The following is a 16788-nucleotide window of genomic DNA, read 5'->3' on the forward strand; positions in this document are numbered from 1 at the left end:
TAGCTCTGATAGACTCCACTTTTATGTTGATTTATGGCCTTGTATGGAGAGTGGTATTCCATTATTTTTATGAGATTTTTCTTATTCCCTTTCTGCCTTAAGAACTATGGGACTTCTCCTTCCCCTGCTCTGCTGCTATAATTGCTTCTATTGCTAGAGGATCCGCTAGGCCTCAATAAGAAACGGTTCCTCAGCACCTTGAGCAGGATCAGCTTCATCATTCCTGGCCTGCTTCTGGAACCTCTTTAAACTACCAGTGGGATGCCATGCCCCCCTGGCCATTTCCACCCACCCATGTGGCCCAGGAATCCTTGCAATTGGAGGAAAGCTCTCATTGGCCTGGGCAGCACACTATCTGGACACAATAACCAATAAGTTACCTCTAGGCTAAGACAGATAGCTCGAAGAAAGGTTCTAAGTTCACCACTTCACATGGCAACCTACCACCTACATAAAACACTCCTTTTTCAGAAAAGCAACCACAGTCCTTGTCACTGTTCCTTAGAAGCCTTAGCATCTTTTCTTACAGTAATTACTGCCTTTTGAAGTATCAAAAAGAATGATGACTGCAATGTTGGTCAGCATTTCTTTGAGTCAAACTGATTTCTCGGGAGCTAAAAACTCTGAATCCATAATATGAATTAAAGAGCTTTTCTCCCACACAGTCTGTGATTCACAAATGGTCCTATAGTGAAGTTTTATGCATTCATCATGTGACGAAGAGACACCATCCCTAGAGATGCCAGCTCTGGGTTTGGAACTACCTGGATATTTGAGTAAGGTTTAGGGAGGGGAGTGTCCTCAGCAACGTACAATGAAACACAGTCTACCTTCTAATGTAGTTATTTTTTTCCCAGAGAAGTGGAACAAATGTTGTAAGTATGTAAGCATTAAATAAATGTGCTATGTCACCCAGAGATCAGTTGGGATTTTTGGGAAATCTCTAGCCAACCACTTGAAGGCAACCCTAACCTTCTCCCAAATGCCAACTAACTCAACAGTCAAATAGAGAAATACATTTTAATAAGGGGATACAACCTGCTCTCTTTGAAGGAGGTTCAATTGAAGCTCAAGGAGATCTAAAACGGTCTCGCTTTAGTGACAGGACAGAGCCCACATTAACCCTCACTTACCTGGTCGCAAATAAGGTCCCATTTCTTCTCGTTGTCATATTGCCGCAGGAGACGAGCCTTGTCAGGAGGGAGGTTCATGGAACTCTGTGGAGGAATTCCCAGGTTTGTCAAAGAGCAAAGCAAACATTTGCCAGAATGCCAACGACATAAAGCCCAAGGTTTGGCGCAACTGAAGATTGGCCTGGACATCTTAAAAATTCACAGCAGTGTCCACAACAAAATGAATCAAAAATATGCATGTCTAGAATAAAATACTGTATGACCTTATATATTAAAAATTGTAAGTTGCTTTTCTAACATAATAAAGGTACCCGCTTTATCCTGCCCTTCTGAGAAACTATGGGTGAGATACGCAGTTCTTCTTTCTTCCATTTTATTCTCTCAACAGCTCTGAGTGGTAGGTTAGACTGACAGTGTAATGTTTAGACCAGTGGTTCTCAACCTTCCTAAGGCTGCGACCCCCTTTGGGTCGCCGAGGCTGCCGCGCTGCTGCCGCCCTGATAGCCACTGTGCCGCTACTACAGCAGTGGTGGCATGACTGCTGCCGCAGCAGCATGGCAACAGCAGCCTCGGCGATCCCTGGGAAAAGGGCTGATTGACCCTACCAGGGGTCATGACCTCCCGGTTGAGAACCACTGGTTTAGACTGATGAACCAGGACCAAGGAAACCTACCTTCAAATCCCTGCTTTGAAGGAAACTTGCTAAGTGATCTTAATTCAATCATTATCTCTCAGCCTAGTCTACTTCACAGAGTTGAGAGGATAACCAGGTTTGCCACCTGAGCGGTTTTGACAAAGGACAAGATAAAAATGCACTAAATCAATGGACAGATAATGATGTGCAGCTTCCCCTTCTTCGTTTTTTAAAACAGCCCTATGAAATAGGCCGGAATGAGAGAGATTGATAAGATCACCCAGTAAATTTCACGCCTGAGTATGGATTTGAACCTGGGCCTCTCTAGTCCTAGTCCAACATGTTAAACACTGTACTGCACTGGCTCTCACGGCTGACTGCACAGTCACAAATACGAGGTGTTGTATAGTGTCAGCCACCAAGACACAATTACTGCATAGCCTAATACAGGGAGTAAATACAGGGAACAATATCTGCATACGTGTAACAAAACCACGAAGAGCATTCTTCTAACTCTGCCTAGAACTGCACTGCTACTGCTCTGGCCCTGTTTCCTTTCAATGAGCTGCCACTGTTGGGGAACATTCTGCCAGGTGTGATTGGACCTTGGTGCAGAGACACAGAAGAAGGCTGCAACTGTATCTCACTCTGCCTGAGTACCAGATCTGAGCTTACCTAATTCCATGCAAGACATGCATTCGTGCAGAAACACAAAGGGTGGACAACTCTTTACCTTGTAGCAAGATAACCATCTTGTATCCTGTTAAGAAGCCTGTACCAATTAGCCTGCAGGAAAATTATTTTCCTGAGCTAAGTAGCCATAGACTTCAAAAGGATCTATATCATGGGTTCCTAACCTGAGGCCTGTGGGCTGCTTGCAGCCCTCCAACCGGCTTGTCTGCTGCTATCACCCTCCGGGCATTTTCCGTCAGACCCATACTGTTCTTCCTGCCTCAAGAGGCACCATCTACTGCTGTTCATCCTGTCCCTTTCTTGAAAAACAGGCAAAAACAACATTGTTCTTTCTGTCAGGCCCCTCTTGTTCTTATCCTCCCCTCTTGTTCTTATCCTTCTTATATATCTGTGATTGCAGGAGCCAGTGTGTGGCCCCTTGAGCACCCTCTTAGCAAGGAAGCTTATGGCATTCCTCTTCTCACATCTTCCTCCAGCCAAGTCCCCCTCCCTCTGCTTGCCAATTTACTTGTCATGATTGAGGCTTGGCTAAGGTGACCAGAATTTTGTGGCTGTAAGGCGGGACACACTGCGGTGGCGGCAGCACGGTGCATGCGGCGGCGGGGTGTGTGCAGCGGCGGTGTGGCTGTCTCCCTCCCTCCCTCCCTCCCTCTGGCCTCACCTCGCTTCCTGCGCGCCTCTCCCCAGAGCCTCCTGCCTGCGTGCCTTTTGTGCGTTTGCATGGCGTCAGTTCCAGCCGGCCAGCTGCTGGCGGGACATTTGAGGTCCCGAGCGGGACCCGGGGCAAAGACCAGGGAAGTGGGTGTGTCCCGGGATTTTTGCAATAGATGGGCAGCTTAGGCTTGGCTGGCAAGCAGTGATGTGTAAATGTACCCTGCATATAATCTGAAGCCAACATAATGGCATATCCTCTGTTCCAGGTGGAAGGCTGCCCAATGCCACGGTGCAGGAGGAGGGGAGGCACTGGCGCCAGTGCACTGGCAGGTGCACATGTGCAGGTGTAGAGCTGTCAGTGCACTGGTGCCCGCACCTCCCTTTCCTCCCGTGCAGCGCCATTGGCTGCTTCGGACACCAAAGTGCCCAACCCTAACTGTAACTCTGTAACTGCTACTCTGCTAAAATCCCTGTAAGATTTCTGCAAAAGGAAGTTCTGTTTCAAAGAAATGAAAAATTGCAGATAAGCACCGTGTCTTTAAAGACAAATGCACTACTGAGAACTTCTTTGTTTTAAACAAGAATAAAGCAGTTTGCCTGATGTCTTGAAACTGTTTCAGCATTAAAGGAGTACAATATTAAAAGGCACCTTGAATCCTGTTACAAGAGCTACTCAATATATCAAGGAGAGGTGAAAGTGAACAAGATAAACTCTCTTTAAAAAACAATGTTTTTGCAGCAAAACAGTTTTAGAAAATATGTTGAAGAGAACCTGTCTACTGTGAGGGCCAGCTATCATGTTGCTAAATGTATTTCTGAGAGTGGAAGACCATTCTCTGATGGTCAATTTGTTTAAAGTGCATGGTTAAAGTAATGGAGGAAATGTGCCCCGAGAAGGTATCTTGTGTTAGTTTTGTCACTTTACCTGCATCTACAATCACCAGGCATGTTGAAGTACTAGGAGAAGAGCTGCATATGTCACTGGTTGTCAAGGCAAAACATTTACATTTTTTTCCTTTGGCATTAGATGAGAGCAATGATATTATAGACACTGCTCAAGTACTAATTAATATCAGGGGGATAGATTCCAACTTCACAATTACAGAAGAGTTGTGTGCCCTGCAGAGTTTGAAAGGCACCACAGTGGCAGAAAACATATTCTTGAAGGTGTGTAAATCAGTAGAAAATCTTGGTCTGAGTTAGGATAAATTGGAAAGCATTACAACTGATGGTGCAAGAAATATGGTGGGAATTTAAAACTGGTGTACTTTCAAAAATCAATGAAAATATATTGAAATTAAATGATACGCTTCCAATGCAATTTCACTGCATCATCCATCAGCAAACCTAGTGTAGTAAGATTCTTCAGTCGGAAAGTGTGATGCATATTGTTGTATCCAGCATTAATTACATCAAACATCATGGCCTTGTTCATTGTCAGTTTCAATTTTTTCCCCTCAGAGTTAGGTGCATTAGAGGCCAAGTCCTCAAATGTTTTTTCAGTCTTCATCATGAAATTGCTGTCTTTCTTAAGGAGAAAAGATCAAGAAGCACTTTCTGACTCTGAACGGATTTTTGATTTGGCTTTCTTAACAGATATCACGAAGCATCTGGACACATTGAATCTAAGTTTGTAGGTGAAAGGAAAGCTTGTGTATGACATGTATACGGAATTGAAAGCTTTTGAAGCAAAACTATACATTTTTGTGAAGCAAGTTAGTGAAGGCAACTTCCAACTTCTAATGGGGATTTACAATTCAATGTTGAAAGGCACATCAAAGCACTGAACCTATTGAAGGTGGAATTTCAGAACAGATTCACTGATTGCCATAAGCTTGGAAAGGAAATAAGAATGTTTCAGAATCCATTCGAAGTAGCACCAGAAGATGCAAGTACATTTTTACAGATGGAACTAATTGACTGCAAACTAGTGATCATCTCAGAGACATTTACAAAGAAAATAGTCTGTTAGATTTCTATTCTTGTCTGCCTGATATATTTATCAACCTAAAGAATTTTGCTGCACGCATGTTCAGTCTTTGGCATCACATACATTTGTGAACAAACCTTTTCCAAGATGAAAATTGTGAAATCAAAGTGTAGGTCAAGGCTTAAACATGAACATTTATATGACATTTTAAGAGTGTCTGTCACAAACCTTGACTTGGACATCAATGTCTTGGCTAACAGAAAACAGCCACAAGAATCTCACTGACTGGGTAAGCATATGTAACTAAATAAAAGGATTCCATAGTAAAATATTGTTCCAAAATGGATTGCATTAAAGTTAACATTTCTTTATTTACCTGTGAATGTTTACTTTTGATCTAAATAAGTTGGATAATAATTTTGTTACATTTTGGTTTAAGATGTGGCCCTCTTTAGGCACCGAGCATGCTAATGTGGCCCCCTGTGTGCCAAAAGGTTGGGACCCCTGGTCTCTATAGATAAGGTCAACTCTTCTGTGCAATATAATAATTGTGAGTTCTGTGTTTAACCGTGTGCCAGCCAACTGGATAAAAAATTTTTAGCAAGTGAATGATCTTTTATTGAAAACAGAAATAGCGCTGACATATTAGGTAAGACTAGAAACAAAGCCCATTTATTAAAATGGGCATGTTTGGGGGCGGTAGAAGGCCGCGCGGGTGCACATCGCATCAGCAGCGGACGCAGAGCAGGGTTGCGGTGGCAGAGCAAGGGTGCGGCGTTGACGCTCCGGGGCTGGCAGGTCATGGTGAGGCCCCTCTCCCGGTAAGTTGTGGGGCACAGGCCGGGGAGAAGGGTGGGCAGGCGGTCGAAGCAACGGGCAGTGGCATGGTGTGAAGGGCTGTGTTGGCAGCAGGCGCAGAGGCGCCCGCAGCCTAGCAGGGTGAGATGGCCGCGTTAGCGGCTGGTAAAGAGGAGGGCCGCCATGTGGATGCGGCAGCCATGTTGGATTGGGGGCAGGCCCTCCCTGGGGAAAGAAGCAGGGCTGCCGCACACTGCTTCTTACCCAGGGCACGGGCCTGTGGCGCCACCCCCCTCCCCTGGCGGCCCCCCCACTCTCCGAGGAAGGTCCCTAGTCTTCGACACAGCGGCCCTGCTCCTTTCCCGGTGGCCAGGACTTGCAGTAGCGCAGAGGCGAGGATGGCTGACTCTGGAGATGGCCGACTAGCTGGAGCGCTCCTCCGAGGACGGGCCAAGTAGCCAATGGGGAGCCGTGCGCAGCTCTTGAGTGCCACTCGGAGGGGCGAATCAGGAGTCGTGAGTTTTTATCACGGACAGGGCCCGCCCCCTCTCCTCCCCTTTAGCCCTTGGTGTTTAATTTATACTGCTCTGCTGGAACGGTGTAAAGATGATAACAACAAACACTGATGATAGTTGACCCTATTAATAGAAAGCCAGCATGGTGTAGTGAGTGTTGGATCAGTATGTAGGAGATCTGGGTTTGAATCCCTACACATGTCATGGAAGCTCACTGAGTAACCTTGAGCCAGTTGCATTCTCTCAGCCTAACCTACCTCGTAGGGTTCTTGTGGGAATACAATACTATGAGTAGAATGATGTAAGATGTTTTGGGTCCTCGTTGGGGGACAAAGATAGGGGTTTAATAAAGAAAGTAAATAAATCCCTTTACAATTGTGATATACATGCGAAAATGTGTACATTCTTATGTACTTTTCATAATACTTCCCTGGCAGGATTCAAACCTGAGTCTTCCAGATTTTAGTTCAACACTCTTTAAGCACTATACCACACTGGCTCCCATTTTAATTCAGAAGAAGTTTGCCTTAGCTGGAACACACTGGAGTAGGAGTTTCCTAAAAATGATTTTTTATGTCAAAAGATCATGCACTCGTGCACTGCATGGGACACCGGATGTTTTCATGTGACTCTGCATCTTGGCACTAGTAGTCATAAAGGGGAAGTCAGGAAGCAGTGAGTGGTACTGATTTCCCCCCCTGTGTGTATATAGTGGATATGATGTTTAGCCCTGCTAAACAGTCTGATACAGTTTGAGATCTTTTCTGACTTTACAAAGTATATATCAAGGCTGTATCTCCAATAGAGCATATATGAGACAAAATTTGCTTCAGGTTTGTGTTGATGCATGACCAATATGTGCAACCTGCACTGGGTCTGGTTGTAGTTACTGAGCCACAGTCCGTAGTATGCCCAGATTAGCACCAGGATCCATTCAACCAGCAATGTACCATTTCTGGTTTGCAGAATTTCCCAGCTTCTGCTGCCCTGGATTAGGCAGCTCCTCTTGCAAACACCAATTAAAATATTGATCAGGTTTTCTCAGGGGTGTATGGGGGGGAGAGTTCAAGTGATATCCTATCTCGCCCCCCCCCCCATACTAGTTTACTTGCTGAGCAGTTAAAATCACCTCCCAAAGCAAAGAAGCCGGCCCGGCTCCCCTTCTAAACACGGCAGTTGACCAATGTTGTTTACAGGTGAAGCAATCACATGGCTCTTCTCCATGAGCATAAAGGAGAATCTGGGAGACTGAGATTCTTGTATCTCCCCCCCCCCACCCCTCCCAACAGACAACTTACTTTATCTGCCCCTCTGTCTGAAACTGCCCATCTTGCTCAGTAGCCTCTGCCTAGGAAAACTGTGGTCCAATTCTGATTCCTGTTTCCATCTTTCCTTCTCAGGCATTCACCAGCCTACCTTTACTCTGCCTCCTATCTTCAGCTATATTTATTATTTATTCACTTCAGGCATACCCCACCTTTCTCCACAGTGGGAACCAAAGCAGCCCTTACTATTCTTCTGACAATAACCCTGTGAAGCAGGCAAGGTTGAAGATATGTGGCTGGCACCACATCTCCTGGTGCATTTCCATGGCAGACTGGTAATTGAAACCCGTGTTTTGAAGCTCATGCTCTCATAGACATCAGAGCTTCCGGGACCTATATAAACATCCCTTTTGCTGCCCGACATTATATTTCTATCCAGGTAGAGGCCATTGATGGGAGGGCCCTGCTGTCAGGAAAGACTCCCACTGGAGATGGTAATGCCACGACATGCCAAATACATCCGCTTGGCCGTATGTAGCATGCATGCCTCTGTTTCCCCTGGTTTGGGCCATAACCCCCTTATCAATTGACAGCACCAGGAGCTACTGTTCCACATTCCCTGTCCTCATCAGCCCTTGCCTGAAAATCCTGTTGTGGCTGCAGCCTCCTAAGTCAATTCTCTACCTGTGGACTATACAGGTTACTGGAATGTCTTCAAGGAAAAGGGAGCCAATGAGTTGGCACTGCAGTAGGTTTATGACTGCGACACTGATTTAAAGCCAGATGCACCTCTGCCAGTAGGACATCTATGTGCTTTAACCAAGGCTGAATGAGAAGCCCTCCAAGAGTTCCTAGATACTTATTGGAAAAGTGGGTTCTTCTGACCCTCTATCTCACCTGCCTCACCTCCTGTTTTCATCAAAATAAGATTATGCAACAATTACAGAGCTCTAAATAAAGTCAGCTACACTCAATATGCCAGCAAATGTGGAAAACTCAACAGTGGCCACAGGATTGGAAAAGGTCAGTTTACATTCCAATCCCAAAGAAAGGCAATGCCAAAGAATGTTCAAACTACCGCACTATTGCACTCATTTCTCATGCTAGCAAAGTTATGTTCAAAATCCTACAAGCTAGGCTCCAGCAATATGTGGACCAAGAACATCCAGAAGTACAGGCAGGATTTCAAAGAGGCAGAGGAACTAGACATCAGATGGCCAACATACGCTGGATCATGGAGAAAGCTAGGGAGTTCCAGAAGAACATCTACTTCTGCTTCATTGACTATGCTAAAGCCTTTGATTGTGTGGAGCACAACAAATTGTGGCAAGTTCTTAAAGAGATGGGAATACCAGAGCATCTTATCTGCCTCTTGAGAAACCTATATGCAGGTCAAGAAACAACAGTGAGAACCGGGCATGGAATCACTGATTGGTTCAAAATTGAGAAAGGAGTTCGGCAAGGCTGTATACTGTCGCCTTGCCTATTTAACTTGTATGCGGAGCACATCATGAGAAAGGTGGGGTTAGATGAGTCACAAATTGGGATCAAGATTGTAGGGAGAAATATCAACAACCTCAGATATGCAGATGATACCATTCTAATGGCAGAAAGCAAAGAGGAACTAAAGAGCCTCTTGATGTGGATAAAGGAGGAGAGTGCAAAGGTTGGCTTGAAACTCAACATCAAGAAAACGAAGATCATGGCATCCGGCCCTCTCAATTCCTGGCAAATAGATGGGGAAGAAATGGAGATAGTGACAGATTTTATTTTCCTGGACTCCAAGATCACTGAAGATGGGGACTGCAGCAAAGAAATTAAGACGCTTGCTCCTGGGGAGGAAAGCTATGGCAAATCTAGACAGCATCCTAAAAAGCAGAGACATCACCCTGCCAACAAAAGTGCATTTAGACAAGGCTATGGTATTCCCAGTTGCAATGTATGGCTGTGAAAGTTGGACCATAAGGAAGGCCGAGCGTCAAAGAATTGAGGCTTTTGAACTCTGGTGCTGGAGAAGACTCTTGTAAGTCCCTTGGACTGCAAGGTGAACAAACCGGTCAGTCCTAGAGGAGATCAGTCCTGACTGCTCCTTAGAAGGCCAGATGAAACTCAAATACTTTGGCCATCTCATGAGAAGGAAGGACTCCCTGGATAAAAGCCTAATGCTGGGAGCGATTGAGCGCAAAAGAAGAAGAGGACGACAGAGAATGAGGTAGCTGGATGGAGCCACGGAAGCAGTCGGTGTGAACTTAAATGGACTCCGGGGGAGGATCATGTCCATGGGGTCGCGATGGGTTGGACATGACTTTGCACCTAACAACAACAACAAATAAAATCACTATAAGAGACTGATACCCACTTCCACTACTTTCCAGGTTATTAGAATGAGTTAAAGCGACCCAGATTTTCACTAAATTAGGCTTATGGGAAGTTTATAATAGTTTATATTAGAGCAGGTGACTGTGTTTGGTACATCGAATGGGCAATTTAAATACTTGGCCATGTCCTTCCTTCTATGTAACACACCTGCAGTCTTCCAAGACTTTATGAATGACATTTCCCATGACATCTTAGACCACTTTGTGGTTTATATCTCAATGATGATATTCTAACTTACTCGCAAAAGCCCACAGACCACACTAGGCACATGCGTCAAGTGCTGCAGAGATTATGGGACCACCATCAATATGCCAAATTGGAAAAATGTATCTTTCATTTGGACACCATAGACTTTTTGGGGTACAGATGGTCCCCTCAGGGCATACAAATGGATCATGGAAAAGTGCAAATGGTGTTACAGCCATGACACTGTAAAGTTTTGCTGATTATTACAGACCACTGACATGCTTACTATGTCCATGGGATAAATTCCATTGGGTCCAGATGGCCAAAGAAGCATTCTGAGAACTGAAACATCGGTTCTGTACAGAGCCTGTGCTGAAACAGCCAAATCCTAACTTACTTTTCATTGTGGAAACAGACATGTCCAGAACAGCCCTTGGAGCTGTTTTATTAGAGCTGCCAACGGTGACAGGAACGTTGTTGCCCTGTGCATATCATTCTTGCCAATTCACTCTGGTTGAACAAAATTATACTATATGGGAACGCAAACTGTTAGCCATTAAAACTGCTTTTGAGTTGGGAAGGCATCACCTTGAAGAGGCACCTGGATCAAGTCCAAACAGGCAACAGGAATCTGGAGCACTTCAGTCGGTATGATCAAAGGCAAATGTGATGGGCATTCATCACTTGCTTTGACTTCATCATTATCATCTCATATATTCATTGGGCACAGAACGAAATGGCAAATACATTGTCACGCACACCTTAGGTTAATCTTTTGTTAATCCTTAAGAATCAGAGACACATTTTTGGCTCTGAAATAGGGGACTTCCCCACCCCACCTCAGCCCTTAACGGTAGTATTGTCAGCTGAAAATTATTGGCATTTTATCCTATTGACATCTAAATCCTCCCTAGAGTTTGCTAAATTCTTTGCCACAGGAGTTTCACAATGGCAGAGTGTTCCGTGTTTCAGTTTCCTTCAAGCTGAGTTAGTTCAGAATGTATCATGGCTCAGTTGCACTCCTTTATCCAAGGATTTAAGGGGAGAAGGCTAGGAGGATACACCAAAGATATCACAGGTCAGTTGCCAGTTCTGATCTCCATCCCCAGTAGGGCGCTTTCATACAACTGCCCAGAGGGTGGGTAATGAAAGACACAGCAAAGCCAAATGTTACAGGAAACTACATCATCCAATAATGTGTTTAACAAACCGCCCTCCAAAGCCTGGAATCTGTACAATGGAGAAAATAAAATGCTCATTTGAAAATTCTTTCAAGATTGCTTTCCAACAAATTACTCTGATGTTCCTTTTATCAGAGAGAGAGGAGGCAAATCCAAACACTGTCTCTCTCAAGTACCAATCCAGAGGAGCATAAACTATGGCTGAGGATTGCTATCCAGTAGATTTTAATTTGGCTCTCAAGCTATTTTACATTTTGGGTCAGCATCAGCCCACTGGAATACCACATCGGTCTGCAGAGCACGAAAAGCTTCCAAAAAAGTGGCTTGAGGATGGGCAGAAGGGGGGAGAGGGCCACATCCACATCTTTGCCCTTACAGGCAGCAACCTCCAAAAGCTCAGAAGCACCAGTGCAGTCACGTGAATTTAATATGGGCAAATCAGAGACATTCTTATGGAGAATTCTTATAGAGAAATTCTTATAGAGAAATTCCCTCTCCCAAAATACTAGAACTCAAGGGCATCCAGTAAAGCTGATGGGCAGTAGATTCAGGATGTATAACAGGAAATACTTCTTTATGCCAAAAGTGATTAAAATGCAGAATTTGCTACCAGAGGATGCAGTGATGGCCACAGGAATAAACAGAGAGTTAGATTCATGGAGGACAGGTCTATCGGTGACTACTAGCCAAAGCCATGGTGGCTGACAGGACCTGTGGCTGACACACACACATACACACACACTCTGGCCATTATCTCACATGTGCACAACCATGCACACTATGTCTTTTCTAACACAAACACACAGGCTCCCTCTTTTTCCTTTGTATCATTTACACATACATCTTTACATCATTCATACATTCCCTGATTCCATACTATTTTCTTGTACCATTCACAAATCTGCTCATCCACTCTGCTATATCATTTGTGCACCCATATTTATTCCCTTAAACTATTCCCACATCCATATAATCCACTGTACTATTTACACTCCCTTAGAACTGATTCACACAGGATCAGCTCCTCTTACAAAAGGCAGGCTACCTGCCAGGTTGAGAAATCTGCAGACTCTGACTCACTTGCTCTCTGGCTCCTTGACTCCTTGGAAATGTAAAGGAGAAGGAGACTCAACAATGTCACTTTTGTTCTAGAAAGGAAGGAAAACGAAGTGATGCAAGTGTCATTGGGAAGTCAAAATGCCCACATTGCATTCCTCTCAGTTGCTTCCAACAGACACCCCACTGGATCTGAGACTGCTACCCACGTTAAGCCTCTCTCTCCGATACGCAGGGAGCAGAGTAGGAAGCCGATAGCATAACCCTAAACAGAGTTACATCATTGTAAGCCCACTGAGTTGGATTGATTTGGAAGACACTGTTGGCCTCCTGAAGGGCCATCTTTCATTGTATGTGCCCATGTGCCATCTGCACGTCCCTCAGTGGCTTATAGTGGTCATGCCATCCCACAGGCTGTTTGATAATCTTCATCCCCACGGTGGGCTTTTTCTATCCTAGGACTGATGCACAGGAAAAGTTCACCAGAGAAGGACACATAGCCTACCAGCTTTCAGGAGGCACTATACATTTTGTTCATTTTTAAAGTGTTGATACATCTATGCTGTTGATGGGTTGATTTTTTTGGTTTTCAGCAAACAGAGGTGGTTGTGGTATTCTTTACAGTTGTCATTGTTGCACGGGTTTTAAATGTTTTTATGTGCACCTTGCATACATGTTGGTAAATTGCCTTGGGCATCCCTCTAGTCTAGGCAGGCAGACAAGGTACAAATATATTTTAAATAAATAACTAAAAGTAGTACACCAGAGATAATAGGGCTCCATGCTCTGTTTGTAGGGATTCCAAGGCATGCAAGGCACAGATCTGGCAAGAGGCAGCCTCAGGACCTAGCAAAGCTTGGGGCCCACCTACCCAGGGGCAGGACCAATGGGGTCCAAGGATGGGGTTCAACAGGGTCAAAGGGCAGAGCTGAGGAGTCAAAGAGGTTAATGGGTACCTGAAAAAATAAAATAATTCACTGAAGCCCTTCTTTCCCTGCCCGAGAAGACATCAGCAGAGAAAGATAAGCAAAAAATACTTCCTGTCAACCTGAACATGAAAGCATGCAGCTAAATGGAGTAGAGGTGGATACAAGGGCTCCACACACCAGGATGCATTACTCTAAATATTGGGTCTATTGCCCTTGGGTTCATTGCACATGAGACATCACTTTGAGGGATCTCAACATTCAAATGTACATTTACAGTCTTCACTAGGACCATTTATGCACTGGAGGTTTCATGCTGGGCTGCAGGCTGGAGTTTTAGTCGTGGCAGGTTGCCCCACCTCTTCCTGTACCCACACGGGGGAGCATTTGGATCAGTGCACCTCATCCACCCGCGATTTGTGCTCCTGCACGGGAGCTGGGGCAGTGAAGTTCCCAGTGCGTAAACGGTCTAGGAGAGTACATGGATGGTTTCAGCATGATATCCTTGGGTGGGGAGTCTAATTTGGCTGGCTGCTCTAAGCAGGTTGGTCACAGTTGCAGGATACATAGGCCAGTGTGTGGATCTCTTCCTGTGGATCTTGCAGGAGACCTGGATAATCGATCGGAGAGGAGTATGCTTCTGCTTGATCACACTGGGAGTCTTGGTGTGGTGATCGGGATGACGTTAAAGAAAAAGCCTTCAGAACCAACAGGGTGACTGGATCCGAATAGTGAGATAAGGGGAATTGGCAACATGGGATAGGCGGGTCTGATTCTCGAATTTCACCTTCAGAAACAGATGAGGGAAGTGAGCAACCTGAAGATGTTCTTACAATGGAAACTGACTCTCCATTGTAAGGGCCTTGTTGCAAGGACCAGGTCTTTATAATAACAATGGGAAGGGGCGGACAATGACTTTGATTTGGGAGGCTTTTCCACATGTTTGTACTGAGTCTTTTTAAACTGTGGCTCCAAGGAACTGTGCTCTGGGAATGCAGAGATGAAGCTTGTGGTCTTTCCTGTAACTTTGGCCATGATGGGTTGGAGCTCAGTCTTGGAGCCATTAGAACTGAGGCTGCTCAGATGTTTTTCTCAAGTGGCACCGGATAAAACTTTCTCCCAGAGTGCTGCTTTTAAGTGGGAAGCTCTATCATGCCTTGTTTGAGAATTGGTGACAAACAGAGCGATGTGAGGCATTGGACTCTTTGCCACAGCATAAAAGACATTCGTTGCTAATGGTTGTCCAAGTGAAGAATTTTTGACCCACAACACCTGCATTTTAAGCCCACATTTAATGCCATGTTTTAGGCTACAGGCTAGGTGGTAAGAAGAAACAGAGCTTCTCTCAGCGTTGGCAGAGGCAGAACTGAAGGAAAGAGGCTCTGACCTTTCTATATCATGCTGGAAATGGCAAACAACATGGGGGAAGGAGAAGGGGCACCCCTAGGCATTTTGAACTTCAACAAATCCTTTCTGTAGCAGGCCTGAATATGCACAGTTCCCATGTGGGACTGCACAGGTATTGTAACGATAAACCAGCCTTTCTCCTAAGAGCTCACCTGTGAGATTTTACATTTGTGCAGTCACATGCCCTGGCCTGCCACTCATCCAAAGCAGCCACACCAACTTCAATGAGCGTGCTAGTGCGAGCACCTGCCCATGCTACATACTGCTGTCATAGCAGGCCAGTTTAAATGAGGCGCCATGTGAATGCAAAGTCTTGTGGGGAAAGACCTTTTTAAAATCATGCCTTATTTAAGCAAGATAATGTAGTTAAGCTATTGAATAGGCTAAGGAGCTGGGGGGAGGTGATTGCAATCACACAGCACTCCTGCCCTACAGGAAGACACAACTACTGTACTGTGTGCTGAAATGCAAACAAATAGCTTCAAGTGGGTCGCCGTGCTGGTCTGAAGCAGCAGAACAAATCTAGAGTCCAGGGGCACCTTTAAGACCAACAAAGTATTATCCAAGGGATGAGCTTTTGTGTGCACGACTCTAAATTTCTTCAACCAAAAAGCATCCGCCTTGCACGCTTCCAGGAGGTGAATCAGCCCTAGGCGGCATGGGTGGGACATTCTTTCAGAAGTAGCCCTGCAAGCATTAGGGATGGTCGTCCTGCAGAAATCCAGCTAGCCCATTTCTATACAATCCATCTGCCCCTTTCCTAGTAAAGTAAAATCCAGCCGCAACGTCACGGTGGCACGAACGGGAAATGAAACGTCATACCGAGCTGCTTCCTACCAGCATTTGTAATCTCCTTGAGTTTTGCTTTTTAGGATCTTTTTTAGAGGCAACACAAAGCCAAAACCAAACCAGAAACTGGTTTAGGGTGGGAAGGTTTCTTTCTTTCTTTTTTTTTAAGCTTTGTTGAAGGGGGAGAGGAAGGGGGGTGACAGGAAAAACAAAAACAGAATAGCAGATGGTGGCTTTTCCCCCCAGCATGTTTTTAAAAGCAGGATGTGTGTGTGTGTGTGTGTGTGTTGGGGGGGGGAGTGGAATTTTCCCCTTAAGCAGAGACAGAAATGGTATTGTTGCCGAACCCTGCTGCCAGAGAGGGAATAAGAAGACATTGGCTGATCAGCTGACATTCTGGACTGGGGGCGTGTTTTGAGGAAGAGATGAGGGGAGAATGTCTGTATTTTTAGCTGCATGAAATCCACTTCCCAAACCATGGAGTTGCACTCATACAAATGCCCGTCTACTGCAGATCCCGGACAAAAAGCAAAATATATTCTCTCGAGCACAGTGACTGTGACCCTGTCCCCACAGCCTAGGGAAGATGAAAGGAGACCTCATTTGTAGCCAAAACATACATACACTTGTGCTTAACAAACCAGAACAGATCCAATTTGGATTGTCTCCCAGGGATAAAGAGCCACACCCTGCATTTGAAAGCAATAGCCCAGCAGAGTGGGTGTGGTGGGAAGTTGGGGTGGCCAGGAACAGTTGTCTGGGAATCTCATTCCTCACCAAGGCTGCTCACCAGAGGTTGGATCCAGTGGTCCTACTGAGACTTGTGGGACACACGAGATCTAAAGGCTTGCTCTACACAATGTTCCTTTATTATTATTATTATTATTATTATTATTATTATTATTATTATTATTATTATTATTATTATTATTATTATTATTATTATTACAGGAATACATGAAACTATCTTCTACTGAGTCAATATGTCTATTGCAATCAGTGCTGTCTGCTCTGACTGGGAACAGACTTCCAGGGTCCCCTGCTGAGGTCTTTCATATCACCTCCTTTCTGAACCTTTTAACTGGAGATGCTGGGAACCAAACCTGAGACTTTCTACACATTAAACAGCTGCTTGGCCACTCACCTGCATCTCTCCCCCTTGACTTCCATCCCACCCGACTATTCCTGGACTGTCCTAGTTAAAGACCACCATGGGAAGGCGGATCATATGACTGGATGTTC

At 45.0% G+C, this 16788-nt stretch overlaps 1 protein-coding gene across 4 annotated transcripts in view; it reads right to left on the minus strand.

The window, feature by feature from the left end:
* The window catches only part of FMNL3 (formin like 3), a 120555-nt gene that overhangs the window by 53991 nt on the left and 49776 nt on the right, over window positions 1-16788 (minus strand). For all 4 annotated transcript variants that reach the window (XM_077328467.1, XM_077328464.1, XM_077328463.1 and 1 more), the window contains exon 2: window positions 1134-1217. In XM_077328467.1, the coding sequence (XP_077184582.1) occupies window positions 1134-1217 (84 nt within the window). The remainder of the gene's footprint in view (window positions 1-1133; window positions 1218-16788) is intronic.

This window comes from Paroedura picta, chromosome 3, assembly GCF_049243985.1.
Source record: "Paroedura picta isolate Pp20150507F chromosome 3, Ppicta_v3.0, whole genome shotgun sequence".
NCBI classification, from domain to species: Eukaryota; Metazoa; Chordata; class Lepidosauria; order Squamata; family Gekkonidae; genus Paroedura; species Paroedura picta.